The sequence below is a fragment of the Arachis ipaensis genome, chromosome B08 (genome assembly GCF_000816755.2).
Source record: "Arachis ipaensis cultivar K30076 chromosome B08, Araip1.1, whole genome shotgun sequence".
NCBI lineage: Eukaryota > Viridiplantae > Streptophyta > Magnoliopsida > Fabales > Fabaceae > Arachis > Arachis ipaensis.
Genome location: NC_029792.2, coordinates 9673647 through 9694384, shown reverse-complemented (window position 1 = coordinate 9694384; position 20738 = coordinate 9673647). Strand labels below are relative to the sequence as shown.

At 34.6% G+C, this 20738-nt stretch overlaps 2 protein-coding genes across 3 annotated transcripts in view; both read right to left on the bottom strand.

Moving 5' to 3' along the window:
• On the bottom strand, window positions 2730-14397 carry LOC107612723 (two pore calcium channel protein 1). Of its 2 annotated transcripts, XM_016314438.2 has the most exons (24): window positions 13957-14394; window positions 12916-13059; window positions 12693-12800; window positions 12329-12424; window positions 11542-11672; window positions 11166-11226; window positions 10805-10971; window positions 10603-10708; window positions 10430-10507; window positions 10250-10311; window positions 9353-9425; window positions 9158-9223; window positions 8908-9048; window positions 8269-8326; window positions 7401-7508; window positions 7095-7158; window positions 6311-6479; window positions 6083-6147; window positions 5714-5804; window positions 4652-4738; window positions 4251-4328; window positions 3907-3944; window positions 3424-3540; window positions 2730-3114 (listed from the first exon to the last, which is right to left on the bottom strand). In XM_016314438.2, the coding sequence occupies exons 1-23, from the start codon at window positions 14080-14082 to the stop codon at window positions 3447-3449; spliced, it is 2211 nt and encodes a 736-aa protein (XP_016169924.1). In that variant the 5' UTR covers window positions 14083-14394; the 3' UTR covers window positions 2730-3114; window positions 3424-3446. The 2 variants fall into 2 exon arrangements, 1 of the variants encoding a protein (XP_016169924.1); XR_002351877.1 differs by lacking the exon at window positions 5714-5804 and having other exon boundaries at window positions 2734-3114; window positions 13957-14397.
• Window positions 15309-20738, bottom strand: part of LOC107610487 (callose synthase 12-like) — a 6748-nt gene continuing 1318 nt past the window's right edge. Inside the window, exons 3-4 of the mRNA XM_016312537.2 lie at window positions 16167-20738; window positions 15309-15694 (exon numbers count right to left, since the gene is read on the bottom strand). Coding sequence (XP_016168023.1) covers window positions 16179-20738 — 4560 coding nt within the window. The 3' untranslated portion in view covers window positions 15309-15694; window positions 16167-16178. The remainder of the gene's footprint in view (window positions 15695-16166) is intronic.

Sequence of the window (20738 nt, the reverse complement as noted above, 5' to 3'; positions counted from 1 at the left end):
TTTAACCCCAGCCTAAATTATAAATTATAATTCCTAATATTGAATCTTAAATCTTGAATTATAAATTCCAAACTCTAAATTATAAACTATAAATTTGACTAGTCATTGATATAAAATATAATATAGGATAAAGTATTATTTTGACTCTCAAAGTTTTAATAGATCTGTTATATATCCAAGTCTTATTGCCATCTAAGTCCAACCAAGCAGACCCAACACCAACGAAAACCACTCTCATTAAAAGAGCGTGTACACGCGCCCGAAACCCCAAAAAACGTTACTTGTCTCTTCGTGCTTTAATATGAAAAACTGTTTTATTGCCGTCGCTCTTCTTCTTCTTCTTCTTTCGAATTCGCGCATGCAGGTTCTTCTTCTTTATTGGTTCATTTTACTATCATCTTTATTGGTCTGGTGCCATCATTAAATAATTTTGGTTCATTTCTTAGTTTATTTGAGATTTATTTGGATCAAAAAATGAATTCGATATTTTTTTGTTGATGATTGAGTCTTTTTGATTGCTTGTTCAAATTTGAACTAATTTTGGTTCATTTGTGAATTAATTGGGTTCACTTGATACTGCTGATAAGTACTGACCAAATTTTTTAATCCTTAAGTAATTTCGGTTTATTTCTTAGTTTAATTGAGGTTCATTTGGATTCAGAAATGAATTCAATGTGTTTTTATTAATAATTGAGTCTTTTTTACTGCTTGTTCAAATCTGAACTAATTTCGGTTCATTTGTGTGTTAATTGAAGTTCACTTTATGCTGTTAATAAGTATTGACCAATTTTTTTAGCAAAGAATAATGAAATTATTCATTATCACTTTATTCAATTACATTAGATTCGATTCCATTCAATTTGTCTTAAAAGTCATTTCAACCTTTAGGACAAATTGTTCATCGACAATGCACCTGGACTGCAAATGAACCGAAATATTATTATAACAACACCAAATGAACCGAAAATTGTGCATTCTCTATAAACTCAGAAACTCCTGCATTCTATCCAAATTTAAATTCATAAACAACGCTAATTTTAGCAAAGAAAGATGAAATTATTCATTATCACTTTATTCAATTGTATTAGATTCCATTCAATTCAAAATTGTTGAAGAATGAACCGAAATTTTATCAAAACAACACCATGGTGTAATAACAAATGAACCGAAAATTGTGTTCATAAACAACACTGATTTTAGCAAAGAAAAATGAAATTATTCATTATCATTTTATTCAATTGTATTAAATTCTATTTCATTCCATTCAATTCAAAATTGTTGAAGAATGAAATTAAATAAAATTAAGAACGATCCAAATCTCGTCTATTTAATTCGATTCAGGAGAATAATCTAAATCGCCATCATTCAACTAATTTGAACTTGAATCATTCATTGTTTTGGAACACGCAAAGTTTAAACGATTTTAATTATACTGTTCGATTTCAAAAAAAAAAAAAAAAAAAAATGCATATTGAAATCTGAAGAGAAAGAGAATAAAATAAGAGGAAAACATAATGAAATGGAAGAAGAAAACAAAAATCTGAAGAGAAAGAGACAATAATCAAACAAAAACACAGAGAAATAAAAAAAGAATGGAAGGTTTATGTTGAAGAGGAACGAAGGGGGGTTTTACGTTAAGTCTGTTATAAGTAGCGTGGCACGGAACGTGACTCTAAATTACTTGGTTAGACTTGATTAGTGAAATCACTTTGATGCAGAGCATTATTGAAGTTTTAAACGTCCTATTTCAATTTTAAAAGATTTCAAACATAATGTTTCACGTTAAAAAATTGATTGATAGAATTTAGAGGAGAAATCTTTTAGGATCAATAATTTTTAATATATTTGGCTATTATTTGAGTAGTACAAATACTAAATTATCTTTAACAAATAAATTTTACTAATTTATGTATGTAAATTTTGAAAAATGTAGGTATAAATTATATTGATTCATATGTGCAAATTCTGATAAATATATGCATAAATATATAATATATATTTCTTATGTATAAATTTTTTATAAATATAAATATAAATTATTACTATACTAATAAAAATTGCTAGCTAAATACTAACTAAATTTTAATAAAAATACTGGTTCCTAAACTTTCTCTTATATTAATCATATAACATTGCTCTGAGTTTCTTTTACAAGAAGTTGTTGACTAATTTATGACGTGGAACTGTGGAAACGATCTAATTCAAATATTTAAGAGTTTACAAGGGGCATGGTACTGGTCTAAAACTACTCTAATTAAGGGAAGAATTGAAAAGAAACACGAGTAATGATGACGTGCACTTCAAACAAATTGGGATGTGCTGAACCTTTTAATTGTATAATGAGCTGTTGGGCAGGTTTTCCAGGGGATATCTACTCACCATATTCCTCACATATTCACAACCACTTGGTGGTTGAGTTTTTATTCAAGATTAAGGATTTGGTGTAGCGGAACTGGTGCATTAGGCTCCGGCTTGTTCTAAGATCAGCAAATTACTGTGAATACCTTATTACCAAGAGGGGTGCCAGCTTAGGGGTTTCTCACATGGTGTTGATCCACCGATGTGAAGAACCTGAGGCTATTCTTGCTGCAAATTACTGTGCATACCTTATTGGTCTAGTTTGCTTTATCTTGTTTTTCCTTCTTTCTCCATTACCAAACAAAACAAACACACAACTAAGAGCTACATTCAAATGTTCTGCAACTTTTTTTGGTTGAATAAACATTCACTTTAGAAGACCAGACTAATATATCAAATAGAATAAAAAAGAACTATCGACACAACCACTACCTTGTGTTAGTAGAACAAAATGCAAAACAAATCAAAACAAAAGTCAACTGGGATTAAAATAAAATAAATAAAAGGTTGCCACTAAAGATCTGCAATACTAATAAAAAGTAAGATTTCTGAAGCCAGATGATCCTACATTCCTACTGCTATTATGAGTTTTAATCACATTCAGCGCAAGCATATCCATGCGTATCAGTTTGGCCTCGCTTGCAAATTACTGGGGACATAAACTTTGAATTTCCACTCATCTGGATACGTGACTAGAGTCTATCAAACAAGATCTGTATAAGCTTCACAAGAAAGAAAGTGGGATTTTCCTGCATCCTGCAACAAATAAAGTAGTATAGATTCACATTTATACTACATGTACATAGGGATTGATCCAAAACCTGACTAATACATGGAAGGTTCAATCACATGATTCATGGCAAAAAATTAAAAACAAGGATGTCTAGTAAACTTGATATTAAAGCATAGTGCGTGTTGACATCATCACATTTGTGACGAGCATAGAATTATATTGAACAACTAATGTTGCAATGGATCAGAGGATACAAAAGCTAGGAATACAATATGTTCCTCGCAATGGAAAAATTGAAATTTGTGAAGATATGAAAAGTTTAATTGTTCTACCTGGAAAAGGATTTTTATCAGTTCTATGAATTGGAAGGCTGTGTTTGACTTTGACACAACTCAGAGCTCAACATATGATGAAGAAGAGCATCAACTCTCTGGCTTCGTGATTTTGTGCTGCAGGAAACCATATAGTTAAGAGGTGTAAAAAACACTCATATACTTTGAAGTTTGAACTAACAGCTCAAGCTTTCAGCTGAAGTACGTCTTTGCCATGATAACAAAGCATGATCAATCATGAGTTTAATCTCGTTTCATTTCTCTTGATTAATTTAAAGAAAAAGGTTATCCAAACTTAAGCCCAAAAAGCTCTGGCATGGAGCACCATGGAAAGATATAATCGTACAAAACAATTCATTTGCATTCGCCTAAAAGTAAAGCTTTTTGGATTACTTGCCTACAAGAAGTACCTCATCATCTGGCCAAAGAGAAAAAAAAAAAGTAAATGAGGGCATTCACAGAAACAGTGGCCACTATACATACCCAACTGATCGTCTTCGATATTTATCTCCTTCAACTTCCTATATTGAGAAGCCAAATACTGAGTTAGATTTGAACATTATGTTAAAGCTATATATGTAGGCTAAAAAAAAAAAAACTTGCAATAATAGCATTCAGAAAAATCAAGTGTTGCAAGACTATCTTTGAAGCACTGGAACTTTTCCATCTGGATAGTTTATTGTAGAACCAAGCAATAAATGGTTTCCAAGTTAGGAGAAATATATTCCAGGTCTATATGTGAATTTATAAGATAACAACTACATATCAGTTAATTAATGATAAACATGGCAACTCCTTATTGATAAGATTCAATATTAAATACAAACCTTGTCCTGTTCATCACAGGTGTCCGGTGACTCAAGCTCCATTTCAGCAAAGAATGCCTCCAAGACAAAAGCAACAACCTGAAATACAGAAAAGAGAATCATTTCTTACTTGTTAAATACAAACAAGCAATTTGTTAAGAACATTTTGTGCATAGCATTGAAATTAAGTTTATTTCATTCCATTCTAAAAGTCATAAGAAAGTATTAATTTAAGACAATTTCATTTAGCTATGTTTTGTCTGAGTGAAATTTGTAATTGTAACTACAAGGTAAGTTGTAAAAAGAATTAAGTGCAAGTCAGTTTAGGAAAAACATAAGTCCTATTCTTGAGAGACATTATGCATTCCATATTAATGCCCATGGAATTCTTAGGTATCAAATAAGCACAAAGTAAATCGTACCAAGTTCAAAAGTAGCAAAACCGTGACTAAGTAGAAACTTATGAAGTATACGTAGGTCCAAGAAGTACCCGTTAACTCCTTGTAGCTCTGAAATAGAAAACCAAAAATTCTGTGCAGTAAGTACAAATTGAATCATAAGTTATTTTTTATAGAAATTTTTGAGTCATAACTTAACCACAAACATAAAGAAAGTTAAGACAACAGCTAATTGCTTTTACTAACTGATGCCAATAAGCATGTTAAAAATCACATTAATTGCATTGAGCAAGAAATTTATCCACATTTTAGATACATTATTTGTTCGTTTTTATAACATTACTTCACTAATCACTACCAACCTAGCAAAATAAAAGGCTTTATTCATAACTTTATGTGTGATGCAACAAGTTGGAGCCTGTGCATTGAACGAACCTGGGAAAATCTTATCTTTCTAACCAAGAAACTTCTTTTGTTATCCTAGAGCATTGCACGCCAAGTCTAGACCAAGTCTAGGTCAAGGCATGCCCTTAGCAAACCAAGGCTAGACCAAGGCAAGCCACTGGCATGCCAGGGCAAGCCCATGGCACACCAAAGTATAATCTTATCTCTCTAACATGAAGTTTCCAATTGTCAGCTGTTTTACAAATAACCCATTAAGAACTTTTGTTAGCAGATATAAATTATTGATCACACAATGTTACTGACTTAGGGATAGCTTGTGAATGATTTCTATCTGTTAAAAGCATAAGTAAACATTTGCCATAGAGCAAAACAAGTTATCTTCTTGGGTAAATATAATCCCTTAGAATACAATCTTTGAAGAATTTTTGGTGATTTAAGAAGCATGTTTGACAGATACATTCACTTGTTCTGTTTTTATTTTCAATTAACAACATATAGCCAAACTTTTCCACATTTACCACTAGGACATGATAAAAAAAAGGAATCTATTTGTCAGAAAAATAAGATCATACAAATATATCTCACATAGAAATGGGGCAAGCCTGAAACAAATATGTGACTGGTTAAACTATTATGAAGCAAAAGATGACACTGAAACTGGAATGGTGACAGGACTCATACCTGCATCCATACTTGCCAGTTCCCCATGACTACCAAATTGAAAAGTGTCACCATTCCATTAGGATAATCATTGAAATTAAATAGCAAATAGCTATTTTCTGTCAAGAAAAATACTCCAAGAACAACCTTTACCACAGAAATAATTCCATTTCCAAAGAAACAAATAAGGCAGTATTAAAATTTCTGTTTGGTTGTTAAACCAAACACCATCCCCGCTCTCTAGAAAATTTTTTTTTTCCAGTAAAACATGATGAAAATAATAGAGATGGAATTTGTGGCGATTCTTTGAAGGTAAAGGTCTGGCTATCACATGATCAAAGCAACTACTACAGGCTTAAGGGACACATTTATTAGGGATAAAAAGGATACTCATTATCAGCAAGATCTGATGCTAGCAATTTAGGGTTTCCAGAATTAACAAGTCCACCAAAAATCTGCAAAGTCAAAGAGGAATGGAACGTTACCGCATTGAAATTAGCAACAAATATTAAGAGAATAGCATTGTTGCTATAGGAAAGGGGGTATGAATACACAGTTCAACTTATCAATCTGGATAGAAATCAGAAACCAATCAAGGAAAACAACCATTTTATTCACCTGTACACCAACCGAGCAATAAATACATAAGACACAAAATATGATCCCAAAGTATGGCGTCAAACTTGGCAACAGCGTTAAGAAAGTTGCAACAAAGCCTCGGAATTGCTTGACATGCATTAGGAGCCTTATCAACCTCAACATTCTTGCCAGAAGAAGGTAACGGATCCTGTATAAGTGACATCAGAAGAAATATTTGGTTGCATCCTCAATGATGTTACAGTGCCAATGGACTAAATTCACTAGACAAACTTCATTCTATAAATGAACATAATATAATCCGGTACCACAATATATATTTTTTAATGTTGACAAACTGTAGTTCTCATATTGTTGCATCTTGTTTTGGAAATAAGGAAACTAGATCCAGCATGCAACAAACAGAAGAAATCAAAGCACAACTTAGCTCCTATTGACGAGGGCCTTTAAAATAGTTGCTTTAAGCGATTCACACCACTGATATGCCATGTATTAGAAAAGATACACGTGTTACACAAAACTCTTTTCCTTGAACTCGCATTGTTTGAGTCTTCAAGTCTACATGACTCCAACCATCGATAACAAAATGTATTTGCAGTTTTGCACAAATTTTCTATGCAAGAACTTAGACGAGTATTATGCTACACAATATAATAAAAATAGTTCATACTTCCATTTTAAACTGCACAACTGCTATAGGAAACAATATACGAAATTTCTTGTTGCAGTGATTTGGTCTTATGAACCAATAATCAGAAATATAGAATACATTAACATTCAGAAAAAGAGAGTTCATATTTCTTACCATTCTCCATTTGAGAAGAAAGTCTGATCATCAGGCGAAGCAAAAGTTATAGTTTCTCCAATGACTGAAAAAGTGTAAATCATTAATCAGAGCAACATTATACAGCCTTGAAAGGTGGTCCTGCTTAATATTAAAATTCCAGGCAATAGGGCATTGAGTAATACAAATGAATTATGAGCACAAAACAGATTATTACATAAACCTACAATCATCATTAATATTTAGTGATAGAATGTTAAAGCATTTGTTAAACCAGATATTGTTTAAAATAAAATATAGAAAATACAGGAGGTAAAAAGTAGTTACCAATTATCCAAGTGATAACAAAATCAAAGCGATTTTGACCATCCCGCCAATAGTTCTCAAATCCATATGCATAAACCTTCAGAGCCATTTCTATTACATATATCCACCCTGTGAAACATCAAGGAACCATCAGAAGTGAGCATCCAATTATTATTAAAATTATAACTGTGTGCTTAACAATGAAATAAAAAGCAGGGAAGCAAAATAATGAACCACCAATTATTCAGCAGTATTGAAGAACGCATAAGTAGTTGAGTACATTAATTTTCATAATTCCTTTTAATGTGCTGTGAGATAGTGATACTAAACTTTTTAGCTGCAATTATTTTGTGCATGCTGGCTACATCCTAGGTATTACGTTACTTTCCTAACTTAGCACAGATCTTTTTTTCTAAATCAATAGTAGTATTACATTAATTAGCGCGTATCTTTTTTCTCAATCAATAGTAGTATTACATTAAAGAAACCATCACTCTTTATCAAAAAGCACAATTATTTGGTATGACAAACTAAGAGGAAAAGGAGTTCTTAACTATCCAACACCAAAATCATGATTTTTCCTCCCATCTGTCTTAAGTTCTTGATTTCATTGATATGCTCTCTTAAATCACTCCCATTTCAATCAAAGCACACTGAAAACTTTGAATTAGCTGTATATCTCAACCCTAAAATAGAACTCTTAATGTAAATAAATAAGAAGTGCACACACAGAGCTATAAGAATAATAAAGCAGAGGAACCACCCAGAGAGTTTAGTTGCTTATTTCTGCTACCCGCAAAGTAGCTTACAGACTCCAAATAAAACAACAAATTTTATAGTACTAAAACAAAGAAAATTCACAGACTATATACAGTTTCGATGTCCATACCAAAAATGAACTCAACCACTTGCCACACCTTTTGACCAGAATTATTTTGTATATCAAGCTGCAATTGTGAATTAATTACAAGAAAATATCAACACATGGTTACAACTTTTAACCCACACAAAAAACAGCAACACCATAAATGCCAAATCTAATCATACGAGGCCTTGATAAAAAGAATCTAGTAACTGTCCATTTTTAATATCAATTAAGAGTGTCACTATTTTGATAAATACACAGACAATATTTTCTAAGGTTGTTTAACCAGCTAAGTAAATAATATGGAGCAAAAATAATGAGATTCTTTATTTGCCTTTTGCCCAAGTCTACAATAGCTGCCAGTAAATATGTCAAACAGCAAAGCTGGAAAAAGTAGGACTGAAATCAGGATGTACTTGGAAGTGTAAAATAATTAACCTCTTTGAACTGGGTGTAGATTTAACGAAGCAATACGTAATGAATTTATTAAGCAATATCCTAATTATTTTTACAATAAATGGCACTTTAGACCACAAAATATTGAAAAATGCAAGTATATCCCACTTATGGTCCCATCAAATAGTGATGAAGTTAAAAAGAATTAAAATATATATATTTTAGTATGAAAATAATATTTGAAACTATATCTTCAAAACGCCATACCGTTGTCTCAATAATAACTGCAACTAGATTGAGTACGAGAAGAAAAGAGACTAGGTATCCAAAGATGGGTCTCTTCACAAATTCTTTCAAATGCTTTGAGGTGGGTGAATTGTAGAATGGTAAATACTCAAAGTAAGAGATCTGCAACAGATTAAACAGAATTAGAGATGCTGCAAATCTTTACCTGATTTATTTCAGTTCAATTCAAACAAACTTCCCAACGTTTCAAATTTGGAGTAATTGAACTTACAGAATCCTCCTTCTGGAATTTTAAAGCAATGGCATGGCAAATATCAGCAAATTCATCCTTATTGAGCTGAACAAGAAAAAAAAAAGGTTACATGAAGGATTAATTAAAGGCACAAACAATCTGTATATGCACACATTACGAGCAACCTCAGCATGCACATGTAAGATAATCACAATACATATTAACAAATATTACCTTTACGTCACGACTATCATCAAGCTCATCAAATATTAACTCAAATTCTTCCTTGGTGATCTTGGGTAAAGTCCTGAATAATACACAAAATTGGAGCTCCATCATTCACATAATGTGGTAGGAAAGAATATTATACAAAGATAGGATGTCAGGAGACTAAAGTGAAAGATCAACTCATAGTGCTAGTTTCATAAGATATGCAATAGCAATTTACCAGTCACAAATAAAGAAAGATATCCCATTTCACTAAAACAGAAGTTGCAATGGTGAACTATCAGCAGCACTGAAAGCAAAAGTGCAAGACAAACATCTGGTTTACAGGGACACCATAATTTGAAGCTCCAGCTAGTTACAGTATGTCATCGTTTAGGCATAGGAGCCTCTTTCCCCTAAACTAAAGAACTCATCTAGCGTCAAATGGGGGAAGACTTTCATAAAAGAATTAACCCATGATAGTTTAGGAGCCTTTTGCATGTAATGGAAAGATAGCCCACTAGTACTAATTGTTATTTGATTAACCTGAATAGAGGCCAGCATAACTATTCAACGTTCCTAACTCCACTTTATTGAAGCGTTGAAGATTTGTCTCCCCATCATGGAAAGCTTGGATAAGCAACTTATATGTTTTAATTTATAAACAAACATATTTCAAGTAAAAGCATGTCATTATAGAAAACTCACCCTTCAAAGTTTATGAAGGAAATGATCAGATACTATAAAAAGGCAAACCATGAAAAACTGGAAAAGATTTGCATAAAATAATTCATTGTTCTTGTGTAAAATTATATGAAATTTCACAAATGCCAAAGCATTTACCTTTCTAAAATCATTATGACGCAACAAATAATTATAAGATAATTTTGAAGCTACAATGAACATAAGAGAATAAGGTTCTACCTGTATTTGTTCAACTCCTCAAAGAGCCTAATGCATTGATCTTTGTTAAGATATCCAGTACTCTGGGAAATGGAAACTCAAACAGATTTAGAATTAATGCTTTTTGTATTTACTTTTCTAAAGTATTTTTACATGTTTGACAGTGGATCAATAAACTAAAACATAGAAAATCACACTTACATGAGTATCTAAGAGATTAAAAGCTTTCTCCAACATTGCTCTTCTCATACGATCCATCTCGAAAACTTGTTTCACAAGCTATAAATAAAAACAAAAACAAAAAATACATATGTTCAGGCACTGTTATTAAAGAGTAAAAAAAAATTGAGGGGAAATGGCATGGAAAAATTTACCTCACTCTTGAAACTATCATAAACAACGGCAAGGACCAAGTTTGTAACGAAGTAAACCCCCAAAAGAACAAATATAATGAAATACAGGCAATACCAACGTGAAGCCCTTCAAAACCAACAAATATTGCTGATGATTGATGATCATATAAATTGAAAGAATAAAATCATCTACCCAGGGAGATTCAAACTATAAAGCTCGTACTTGTATGCAGGCACCCAAACATCTGGATTATTCGATGTAGTAAATAAAACAAATATCTGATACAATGTAGCACCATAAGAAGTGAATACTGTTTTTCCTTGTATAGTATCCTCAAACATCACATAAGCCACCCAGCTTGCAAAAAGAAGAAACAGAAGCCCCAGAGCCTGAAATTCACGAGAATTAGACAAGACACAATATCAGGTAACACGTTGTCGATAAATGTGGAGTGAATTGAAATAATCCAAATCTGTCATTCAAATCGGACCCAATAGTGTTGAATATAAAAATATCTACACTTTAAAAAGTTGAAAACAGAAGCAACAAGTTGCAGGGAGCAACAGTATGTAAGTGAACCAACCAAGACATTCAAGTATGTGCCAACCATGCCACTCAAGATAGTGATGGTTTCACGTAACTCCCTGGAATATATAAATATGCAGTGTTAGGCTATCAGAAAATCAGGATAAAGTAGCTGTTGAAAGTCATTCCCTGAACTATGAAAAATAACTTCAACAAATAAATTATTAGTTAGATAGTGTTAAGTAAAACAACAAAATCTTATCCCACTGGATGGTAGTGGGACCAGCTACATGTGCTTGGCCTATTTATGCTTAAATCTCTTTTAATAATTTCAGTAAAAAATGTTCCTAAAATATTCAACCACTGGTTTACGAGCTACAAAAAGGTACAGTACTCTGTGGTAAAAGTGAAAATAGAAATTGATCAATAAATACCTAATATTCAGAATGAAAAGAATAACCCTGATATAAGGAGCAACTCTGAAAGGTAGAAAATCAAAAGCCGCTGGAGACAAGTAAATAGCATAAACCAGCATATCAGCAATGAGAACTAACAGACAGAAGACCTGGAAATACCAGTAAATCAACTTATTAGCAGACAAAAGTACATATGTAATTATATACCGAAAAAATAAAAAAGAACAAAAAACATGTAATAATGGACTTTAGAAAGCAAGGGAAAACGAAATTGATATGATTCTGTCCTCCTATATGTCAAGCAATCCCATCTATCCAGCACATGCACCCCATGCAGATGTTAATTCATTAAATGAAATTTCAATATAACATCAGATTTTGATGTAAATGAGTTTCACATTCACAATGCATCAAATTTAAACTCTATTAAAAGTAAGGATCTAGCTCAACAAGGTCTTCACGAGTTTTGAAGGGTTTATACTTTATACTTCTAATCATAGCAGAATTAACATTAGAAACCAGGGTCTTCTCCGAAGACCACTATTACTGAGCACCTGTCCACACTCCAGCTCACTTCGAATTCCCAACTGTCATTTTTCTCTCTATTTTCAGTTTTCCTCATCTCTTCTTTCTACTTCCACCTCTAAAAATATGAGTCAGAGAGATGTGCTTTCTTCTTTTTTCAATTTCTAACATTACCCCGTCACTCAATGACATAAACACTTGACTATAATCTGCTGCATTTATAGCCTTTCCAGAAACAAGTGAAGTCATAAATTATACTCAATAGTCTTGACAAGCATACCTTCAACAGATTAATTGCGTTTCTCCAATATATACGGGACCCTTCATATGATATTGGGAAGAAAGTATGTATGATTAGCACCACAACAGTTAATCCCTGTATTATACAAAAAGGTTAAGAAAATACCAGAGACAGTTGAGAGATGAATGCTAGGTAGTAGTAAATGAGATTTAACATAGACTGGAAATGTAAGCTATTTCATGTAAGTTCCAATACATGTGAAGATAGAACTAGAGTACAAAGTGAACATGACAAATATATAATCAAAGAGTTACCGTTTGTTTTCAACATTAAAACAACTAAAAAGGATCTTCAGTAATTTCCCAATAAATATAGTGTCTGACTCTGAATTACCGGCACTTACCTCATAAATAAGACATTCTGCATTAGTTAGATATGGCAACTGTCCCAGAAAGAAATACTCTCTATCGCTGCAAGATGGTTTGGTATAATTTTCACACCACAGAGGTCTCTGTAAACAAGTAAACCAAGACACGAACTTCTTTTAGTTTCATTTGCATTTGTCTTTGGCCTAAAAGCCTCTCACACAATTAAAAGGACCTAAAGTTCAACAAGCTTCTACTTACCTCCAAGAAATTTAGGACTATCAAAGCAAAATAAGCAAGAGACCACATGATATTGCATTTAATGAAAATGAAATAATATCTTGAAGAACTTTGAAAGCTTGAAGAATCAAGAATTTGCTCAGGGAGTCCAACACCATCTTCAGCCTGCATTATGGATTTCCAACCAAAAAGACGAGATTAACAGATCAGAAAGAAAGAAATACATGCATACATACATAACCATATAAGGGGGAGGAATATAAAATGATATGTGAAATAATCTAATAAACCATTTCCAACAGAAAACATTCTTACCCCGAGAATAATTGGTTTTCCTTTATGAAAAACAAAAATGCTTTATCTACCTTTTCCTAGACATACCTCATTAGGGCTACCAAAATGTGCAGAATTATCCAATAAGAATAATAATGGAATTAAAATTACATATAATAGCAAGTTTAATGGTAAGAGAGGTTCCTTTTGAACGTCGTCAGTACTTGGCTAAATGAAGGAGCAAGAAGATCAGCTCATATAAACAAGAAAATAGTTTTTTTTTCTTCCTTTATTTACAAAAAGAAAAATTAATGCTATGCTTCACAGTGTAACTCTTTAGGTTGTTTTTTGTTCTTGTATAGAGGAACTCTTGTCCTCTGTATTCTTCTATTCATCTTAACAAGATTATTCTTTTATAAACCTAAAGAAAGCATCCACATTTTGCATCTCTTGCTTTACAAGCGAACAATATAACAACAACGATGCTGACTTCGTCGTACAGAAGTACAGGACCACTTAAGATAACTTTGGCCTTTTTATTCGGTGGCAGTCGAACATCAACGAACAACAATAAATAAAGCACAGTGGATTTCATCGTTGACTAATAATCCGTAGTTCAATACACATCTGATAATGTGTTTATTTGAATAGTAAAGCACAGTACCAAAAACCATCGATGCTAAGATCTACCTATCACTAAACTCAAACAATAATCCAAACTTACAATGTCTAATGCGAATTAAAGCATAAAACAGTGAAACAGAACCAAAAGAAAATGAAGGAACGAACCAGATCGACGAGTGCAGCAGCTTTCTCATAGTTGGAGCCGTAGGTGATGGCGTCGGAGCGGCGGAATATCCCCCGCGCGTGGTCCCTCCGGCCACCACTCCCTTCGCCTCTCAGCAGCGGCTCCATCTCACAGATCGAGTAACCAACCGTCAAGAGAGAGAGAGAGAGAGAGAGAGAGTAGTAATAAGTGTCAGAGCTCTAGTGTTATAGTAGTACTGAATCACAATGGCGCGTAACTTAAGTGGCAACGATGGCCCAACGAATTAACGACACTTGAAGAAGACGGTTGCGTTAGTTCTTCGTTTTTCGAGGTGTTCCGTCAGGGTGATGACGTGTACACTCCCGTGATTCGTAACCGAGGGATATTATAGTCTTTCTTCTTTGATTATGGATTGGATCTGATCCCCGCCCCGTGGCTTTGTTCAAGTGTTCATTATTGTTCAGCACTTCAGCTTGGATCTCATAATCCGAATTGTACGTTTTTTTTTTCGTACTAAAAATTCAAGTACGGTTAATTTTTTTTTTGTGTGTCTCAAGTACGGTTAATTTAATATAAGGTTGTTAATTAAAAATTATTAAATAATAATTTAACTAAAATTATTAAATTATTTAACAAATTTTAATATCAATGTCGTATAAAAGTAAATGTATCCGAATTTCTACCTTTTCTCTTGTTTCTTTCTTTTATTTATTTATTTTTTTCAATGCGTCATTTCGTGGATTCAATTTTCGTACCGTCATGATCATTACAATAGGGACTCTCGCGTACCACGTGCCCGCATGAGCATTGAAGCAGGACAGAGAAAAGTCAAGAAGTAGCATCTGTCAACTAGCACTGTTTCTTAAATCTTATCCTTCATTGTTCATTCTCATTTTCGTTAGGATAAGCATGCACTGTTACTAAGCCCAACAAACCAATTCATCTCTCTCACGTTAATTTTTTAGGCTTTAGTTGCTGTTTATGATATTTAAAATTTATTTAAAAATATAAAAAAGGAGAATGACATGTGTTTTATGTGTCTCTAATGTTTGTTATTAATCTAACCTAATCTATTATATTATGAGGAGTGGCATCTTCGAAGTGGTTGGCTATCCAACGCGGAAAGTATTAATGGGATCTTTTAAATTTATTGTATTTTATATTTATATTGATATTATTAACAGTCACCAAAAAAAAATATTGATATTATTAACAAGATGATATTTCAATTTAGATAAATTTTAGGCAAAACATCTAATTGTTTCTGGTTCTCACATTAGTTCAATATTTGCATTATCATCTTAGGTTTATCTTTTTATTATGTACCTAATTTTGAGCACCAAATGGTAACTTATACTTTTTCAAATTAAAGGAAACTGCAATGGTCCATATTTATATCAGATTAAACTATACGTCTATACCATCACTACATCAACAAATTCACGCTCAATACACTAGAATGTTGAACTCTTTGGTTTTGACAATAATCAAGAAGCAACCTTTTGAGGACCAGAGTATCGATAACAGTGTAGTAGTGGCAGCAATCAAATTCGGACCCTTCATCCAGCACAATATTTTCTGCTTGTTTAACTGTTTTTTCTAGATTAGTCAACTGAACAGTTTTTCATGTTAGAGGTCCTTAAAATTGAACTATAATCAGGAATAATGAACATGGGTAAACAACATAGATTGCCAAGTTTCATTTCTTGATTCCCTGAGCTGCTCATGATGATGACAAGAATTCAAGCATCTCCACACCTGAAATTTCAGATCCATGTCACATTTTTAAGAACAAGTTCATATGTCAACGTCACAATGCAGGATCATACATTCTAAATTATTTTATCTTTTTTTCCCCTTTGTTTTTTGGATAGACAACATCATATTCTTATCTATTTTTATTTATCTATTTGATCTTCAATAATCTAGAGTTATAAAAAAAGTTAATCATCTCTTTATTTTACACAAGTACTACCAAGATGAACTTAGAAATAAATATTGTCAGCATGATCATAATTTATTACCTATCAAGCCATTAAAGTGAAAAAAGTAAATAAATAAAGCTTGTAAAAATGTGAATTGTAGAAGTATTTGTCTAGCCTTCATTCCACACCAGAAAAAACAATGGTTTATGCCTCTCTTGGTAAACATGTTTGTAAGTAAAAGATTAACATTTACAATCAAGAACAGGTACACACAAAAAAGCCCTCTAGAACTGCATGAAAATTACCTTGAATGACAATCAAGTCTGAGTTTTTTTCCCTGTAACAATCTGGAATATCTGGAGGCCGCGACTGAATGCTTCATTGAAGAGAATTCTGGTTTGCATAGACTGACAGCCAGGCAACCATGAGAATAATGCCACAGGAGCCATTACAATGACTCCAAATAAGATATCATATAAGCGAGCCAAGGAAACAATACCCTTCCAAATTCTAGTCCGGCGCAATTGCGGCCGGAATACTTGGGCGATCAAGATAATGCCCCAGCCTGTGGGAATGAAGGCCAGTAGACTTGTAAAAATGTCTCCAAATCTAAACTTAGTGAAGTTTAGCAAACCAACTATGACAATTATGGTAAGAGTTATAATAACAGATTGGACAAACCGAAAGTATATATGGTTTTTTGCTTCATATTTGTTCCTGGCAAATGATAACACCACATAAATTCCAAATATGACAGCAACACAAATCCAAGAAAGCAAGTAAACTGAAATGCTGGTGCTTCCATCTGTTATACGTAGCTTATAGACAGTTCCATATTGGAAGGTGAAGAACCTAAGGTCTAAGACTATCTCAAAAACCTTGCCCCAAAAGCCTGTTACCTTTAGATGATCCTGTTCTTCATACCACCATATTTCCCAGCTCTCTTCTGCTTTGGCAAACACCCTTCCCCTGTACCAAATCCAATCCATGAAGTCATCAAAATCATTGACAGTTTTTAACCAATCAAAGCCAGAAGGATTGAACAAGAATGGTGCAATAATCCATGATGAAACTAAGAACCAACTTGATATGGTCATAATCACATAAACTACTGTGTTACGCGCGACAGGACTATGTTGCGCGTAAATTATGAGTATTAAACCCAACTCAATTGCTTTCACAAAATGGCTGCGAGCATAGAGTCTATAGTTTTCTGCAAAGCTCTTGTGCTCCACAACAAAACCACGGCCGGTAGCTCGGTATTTCGCCCCACCATGCAGTATAGTCCGGCCAAAGAAATGGCAGCGTGTTCCCATGGAGAATGTGAAGAAAACTGATGAAAGCTGGAGCTGCATTGTGAGGAAATCCCACATAGATTGAAGGAAACCATGCTCAAGGGAATTCTCCACAATCATTGGAAGTGCAGTGAAAAGTCCAAGTTGAATAATGAACTGCTGATTCAATATGGCACCAAATGCTTTGTTGTTGGTAGATTTTTTCTGCATAGCAGCTTCAAAGCCACTAAGAGCAAGAAATAGCCTACCCCATAAAAATGCATAAACAGTAAGAACAACCATCATTGTGTTGAAAAAGAATCCAACAGTAGTGTAGTAGAAAGAAAGCATCCTGAAAAAATCAAGCCTATGTCCCAATCTATACACATCTCTGCTCAGAACTTGCTCACCATTTCCACTTGCAACCTTTGCTTCAAACAATGATATTTGATTCAATCCAACATCCCTTCCCTTCCCCACTTGAATATACTCATGATGTGTGACATTACCTCCACGAAGAGTGCAATTGAAGCCTGCGAAAATGTCCTCGCTTATGTTGATCACTCTAGAAGCTTTGCTCAAGCCGCCTCGAGTCAAGAACCAAAACCTGTCAAACACATCAGGATGGCCATAATGCATTCTGATTTTCAAAGGATTTGCCAAGACTCTCTGTCCCAAGGTGACGAAACTCGTTTCCTGAGCCGACATGAACCAAGCAAGAGAGGAAACAGAACCAGTGAAAATGTGTTCCCTCACTCCCAAAATGTTTGGTTTCCGAATACCATAGTAACAATTGAACTCTTCCAAGAGATTCCTCATTTTAAGTGCCTCCTCAAAGTAGTTGTCCTGGTTCATATCAATAGTCTGAACAGCATCACCACGGGTGAAGATCACTGCATGGTTTTGATTCTCAGGCTTTCCTTCTCCTAGTTTCAATGGACCTGGCAACTTCACACGGTAAATTTCCACCTCCCTCTCCCATTCCTGATCATACTTGACAAGAACAGAATAATAATCCTTCTCATCTCTGCTAGTCGAAACCTCATCAACATAAGCGACTCGAAGCGCTTCATTGTTCTTCATTAAGGCTAATATTTCATCAGCACGAGGGTCCTTTTTTGCCTTCTGTGCTCCATATATCTGACAAGCAACCACATATGTGAATTTCATCGACGCAGTTCCATAGTCATGACCTTTGAATGGCAAATCTTCTGAAGTGTATGCATTACTTAAACAATGAGAGAAAGGTGACCTTACTCGGTCTGAACCATCTTTATTTTCTTTCACCATTGAAGAAAGGTTGAGTGATCCATCCCAGACATTTATGTCTGGTGCAGAATCAAGAAAAGCCAAAAGCTTGAGGGCCTTATAGTAGTACATCATTCCTCTAACTGTTCGGGACAGTGTCTGGCCTCTGTATGAAGCCCATAGCCTCAATTCCATAAGCTTCTCTGTCCATATATCATCATCATTCTCCATACCCTCGCGTCGCATCCTTTCTATGAAATTCTTCCACTCATCATCAAAAATGGTCTGCAAATAGTACAAGATTGAAATCCCATCTTCATTCTCAATTCTGAGTTGCTCTTTGCTGTACAATACTTCTTCACTATAGTAAGGTGTTAGAACACTGAAAGCCTTCATTTTCTCAACTTGGGGAGCATGGGGCATGTTCATAAAAAGTGAGTTAGTAAAGAAAGCCAACCTTGTTTTAGCCATTATGTTAACTGGGACTTTTTGCATTGAATCCCTGGAGGTAAGAATGGTGTGCAAGCGTCGAAGCTGCCGATAAAAGTTCTCATTAGTAGTTTCAGGCAGCCGAACAGCATTCTCAAAAAGAAGATTAGCAGAAGATTGATGCTTTGGAGCCAAACCATCACTGATTAGCTTCTCAGCAGTCCTTTTCTCCTTTAAAAACTCTCGAATCGTGATCTCATAGAGGGCCTGGAGGATATTCACCATTTGAGTAGAATCTTTCACTGTCCTCTTGCTCAATACCTCAATAAGTTTGATCAACTTGCTGTGAAGCTGGGGAAGTGCTGTAGTCTTGAATGATTTGGTGAATTTCCCAATTTCAATGGACTTTTCAATGTGCTGAAACAAAGACTCCAAAATGGAATGCTCCTCAGTACCAGGCTTGATAACAATCTCAAGAAGCAAGTGCTTTATGCAATCATAAGACTCAAGGACAGCACATCTTCTAAACTCATCCTTGCATATCTTCCTCCAAAGCCTCTTATCAGAAGAATTAGCCAGTTCTTTGGCCTGACTTAATGCCAATAGTAACTCGTTGCTGAGTAGAACACACGGCCAGCGAATCACTCTGACATTCCATAAGTTCTTTGGCAGCTCCAGAAGCTCGACCTCTCGGTCCGAGATGATATCCTCCTCCCTAAAGGATAAGATTATCTCGTTCCATATCAAAGCAAACTTGTTGGCCTCAGTATGGTTAGACTCAAGCTTCCTATATGGTTGCCCAAACCCATACCTGAGCTTCATCCTTCTCATAGCATCCTTAATTTTGCTCATAAAAGTTCCCCTTTCATTCAGGGACTGCTCTTCTGGCATGAGATTAAAAAGAGCAGCGCTAGCAAAGAATTGAAACCTTAACTTCACCTGCTGCATGCTTCTAATCTCACCCAAATGCGCAAACAAACCCACAGCAGCACCAACAAAAGACGAATATATCGAATACCATATCTGAATATCCATTAGATAAATCAAAATAACAGGAAGCCATAGAAGACCAAGAGCAAATTTGTCGTCCGTTTTCCCATGATCAAAAAAATCATGCCACTCAATGTCCACATGAAGTTTCAATATCTTCTTTGTGAGAGGAATCATGGGCTTAATCTGCAGGAAGTAACTGAATGTAAATTTGGTGGTCAGAACCAAGATCCAGAACAATGTATACCTAATGTTATCAATTAGTCCTTCTCTCAAACCGCGGCCGACATAAATAGTGCGGTGAAACCACCACGAGAGTAAGCGAAGAATGCTCCAATCACGCTTCTCAAAGAAGTTTGAAACCCAAGGAAAAAGGAGGAATAAGAAACCCAAAATCTCAGGGAGCAAGAAAACAAAAGCAACCATGTAGAAATCCATCACCACCTTATTTGTCTTTTTAGACCACTTCCTTTCTTCTTTGTCCCACTCATTCCAAATCAAATTGTAAAACCTGAAAAACACGAGGATCCATGCCGCGGCCACGAAGAATTTCAGGAACATCCTCAGTCCAAGTCTCTTGGTGTCCTTGGAAATAACCTTCCCCTGCATCATAAAATCAAGCAGGGCCTGCAGAAGCCTCAAACCACTCCAGGTGATGAACACGGTCAAGATCCGAACTTGCACCCTTCGACGCTTCAAAGCTTTCCAAGGATATTTGTACCCTGGCCAAGAAACGATGATAGAAGCTTGCAGGAACAGAATCAGCATCACCCAAAGCCTATCAAAGCTTCTGAAAAGGTTCCAAAACGATCTTCTCTCCACGAAACCTGTCTTCCCAGTGCGGTACAAGAAGAACCGGCTTGTTCCAACATCAATAGGCCACTTGAGCTTCTGGAAACAGCTCTTGTTCCAGAAGATCTCGTTCACATCATCATA

Bases quoted from the DNA above. Each gene is read 5' to 3' on its own strand.
- LOC107612723 (XM_016314438.2), bottom strand. From the start codon at position 14,082: ATGGAGCCGCTGCTGAGAGGCGAAGGGAGTGGTGGCCGGAGGGACCAC. The intron at 12,425-12,692 runs GTAAGTGCCGGT...TGTATAATACAG, and splicing joins CAGAATGTCTTATTTATGAG to GGATTAACTGTTGTGGTGCT. The intron at 10,972-11,165 runs GTTGGTTCACTT...CGTGAATTTCAG, and splicing joins GCACATACTTGAATGTCTTG to GCTCTGGGGCTTCTGTTTCT.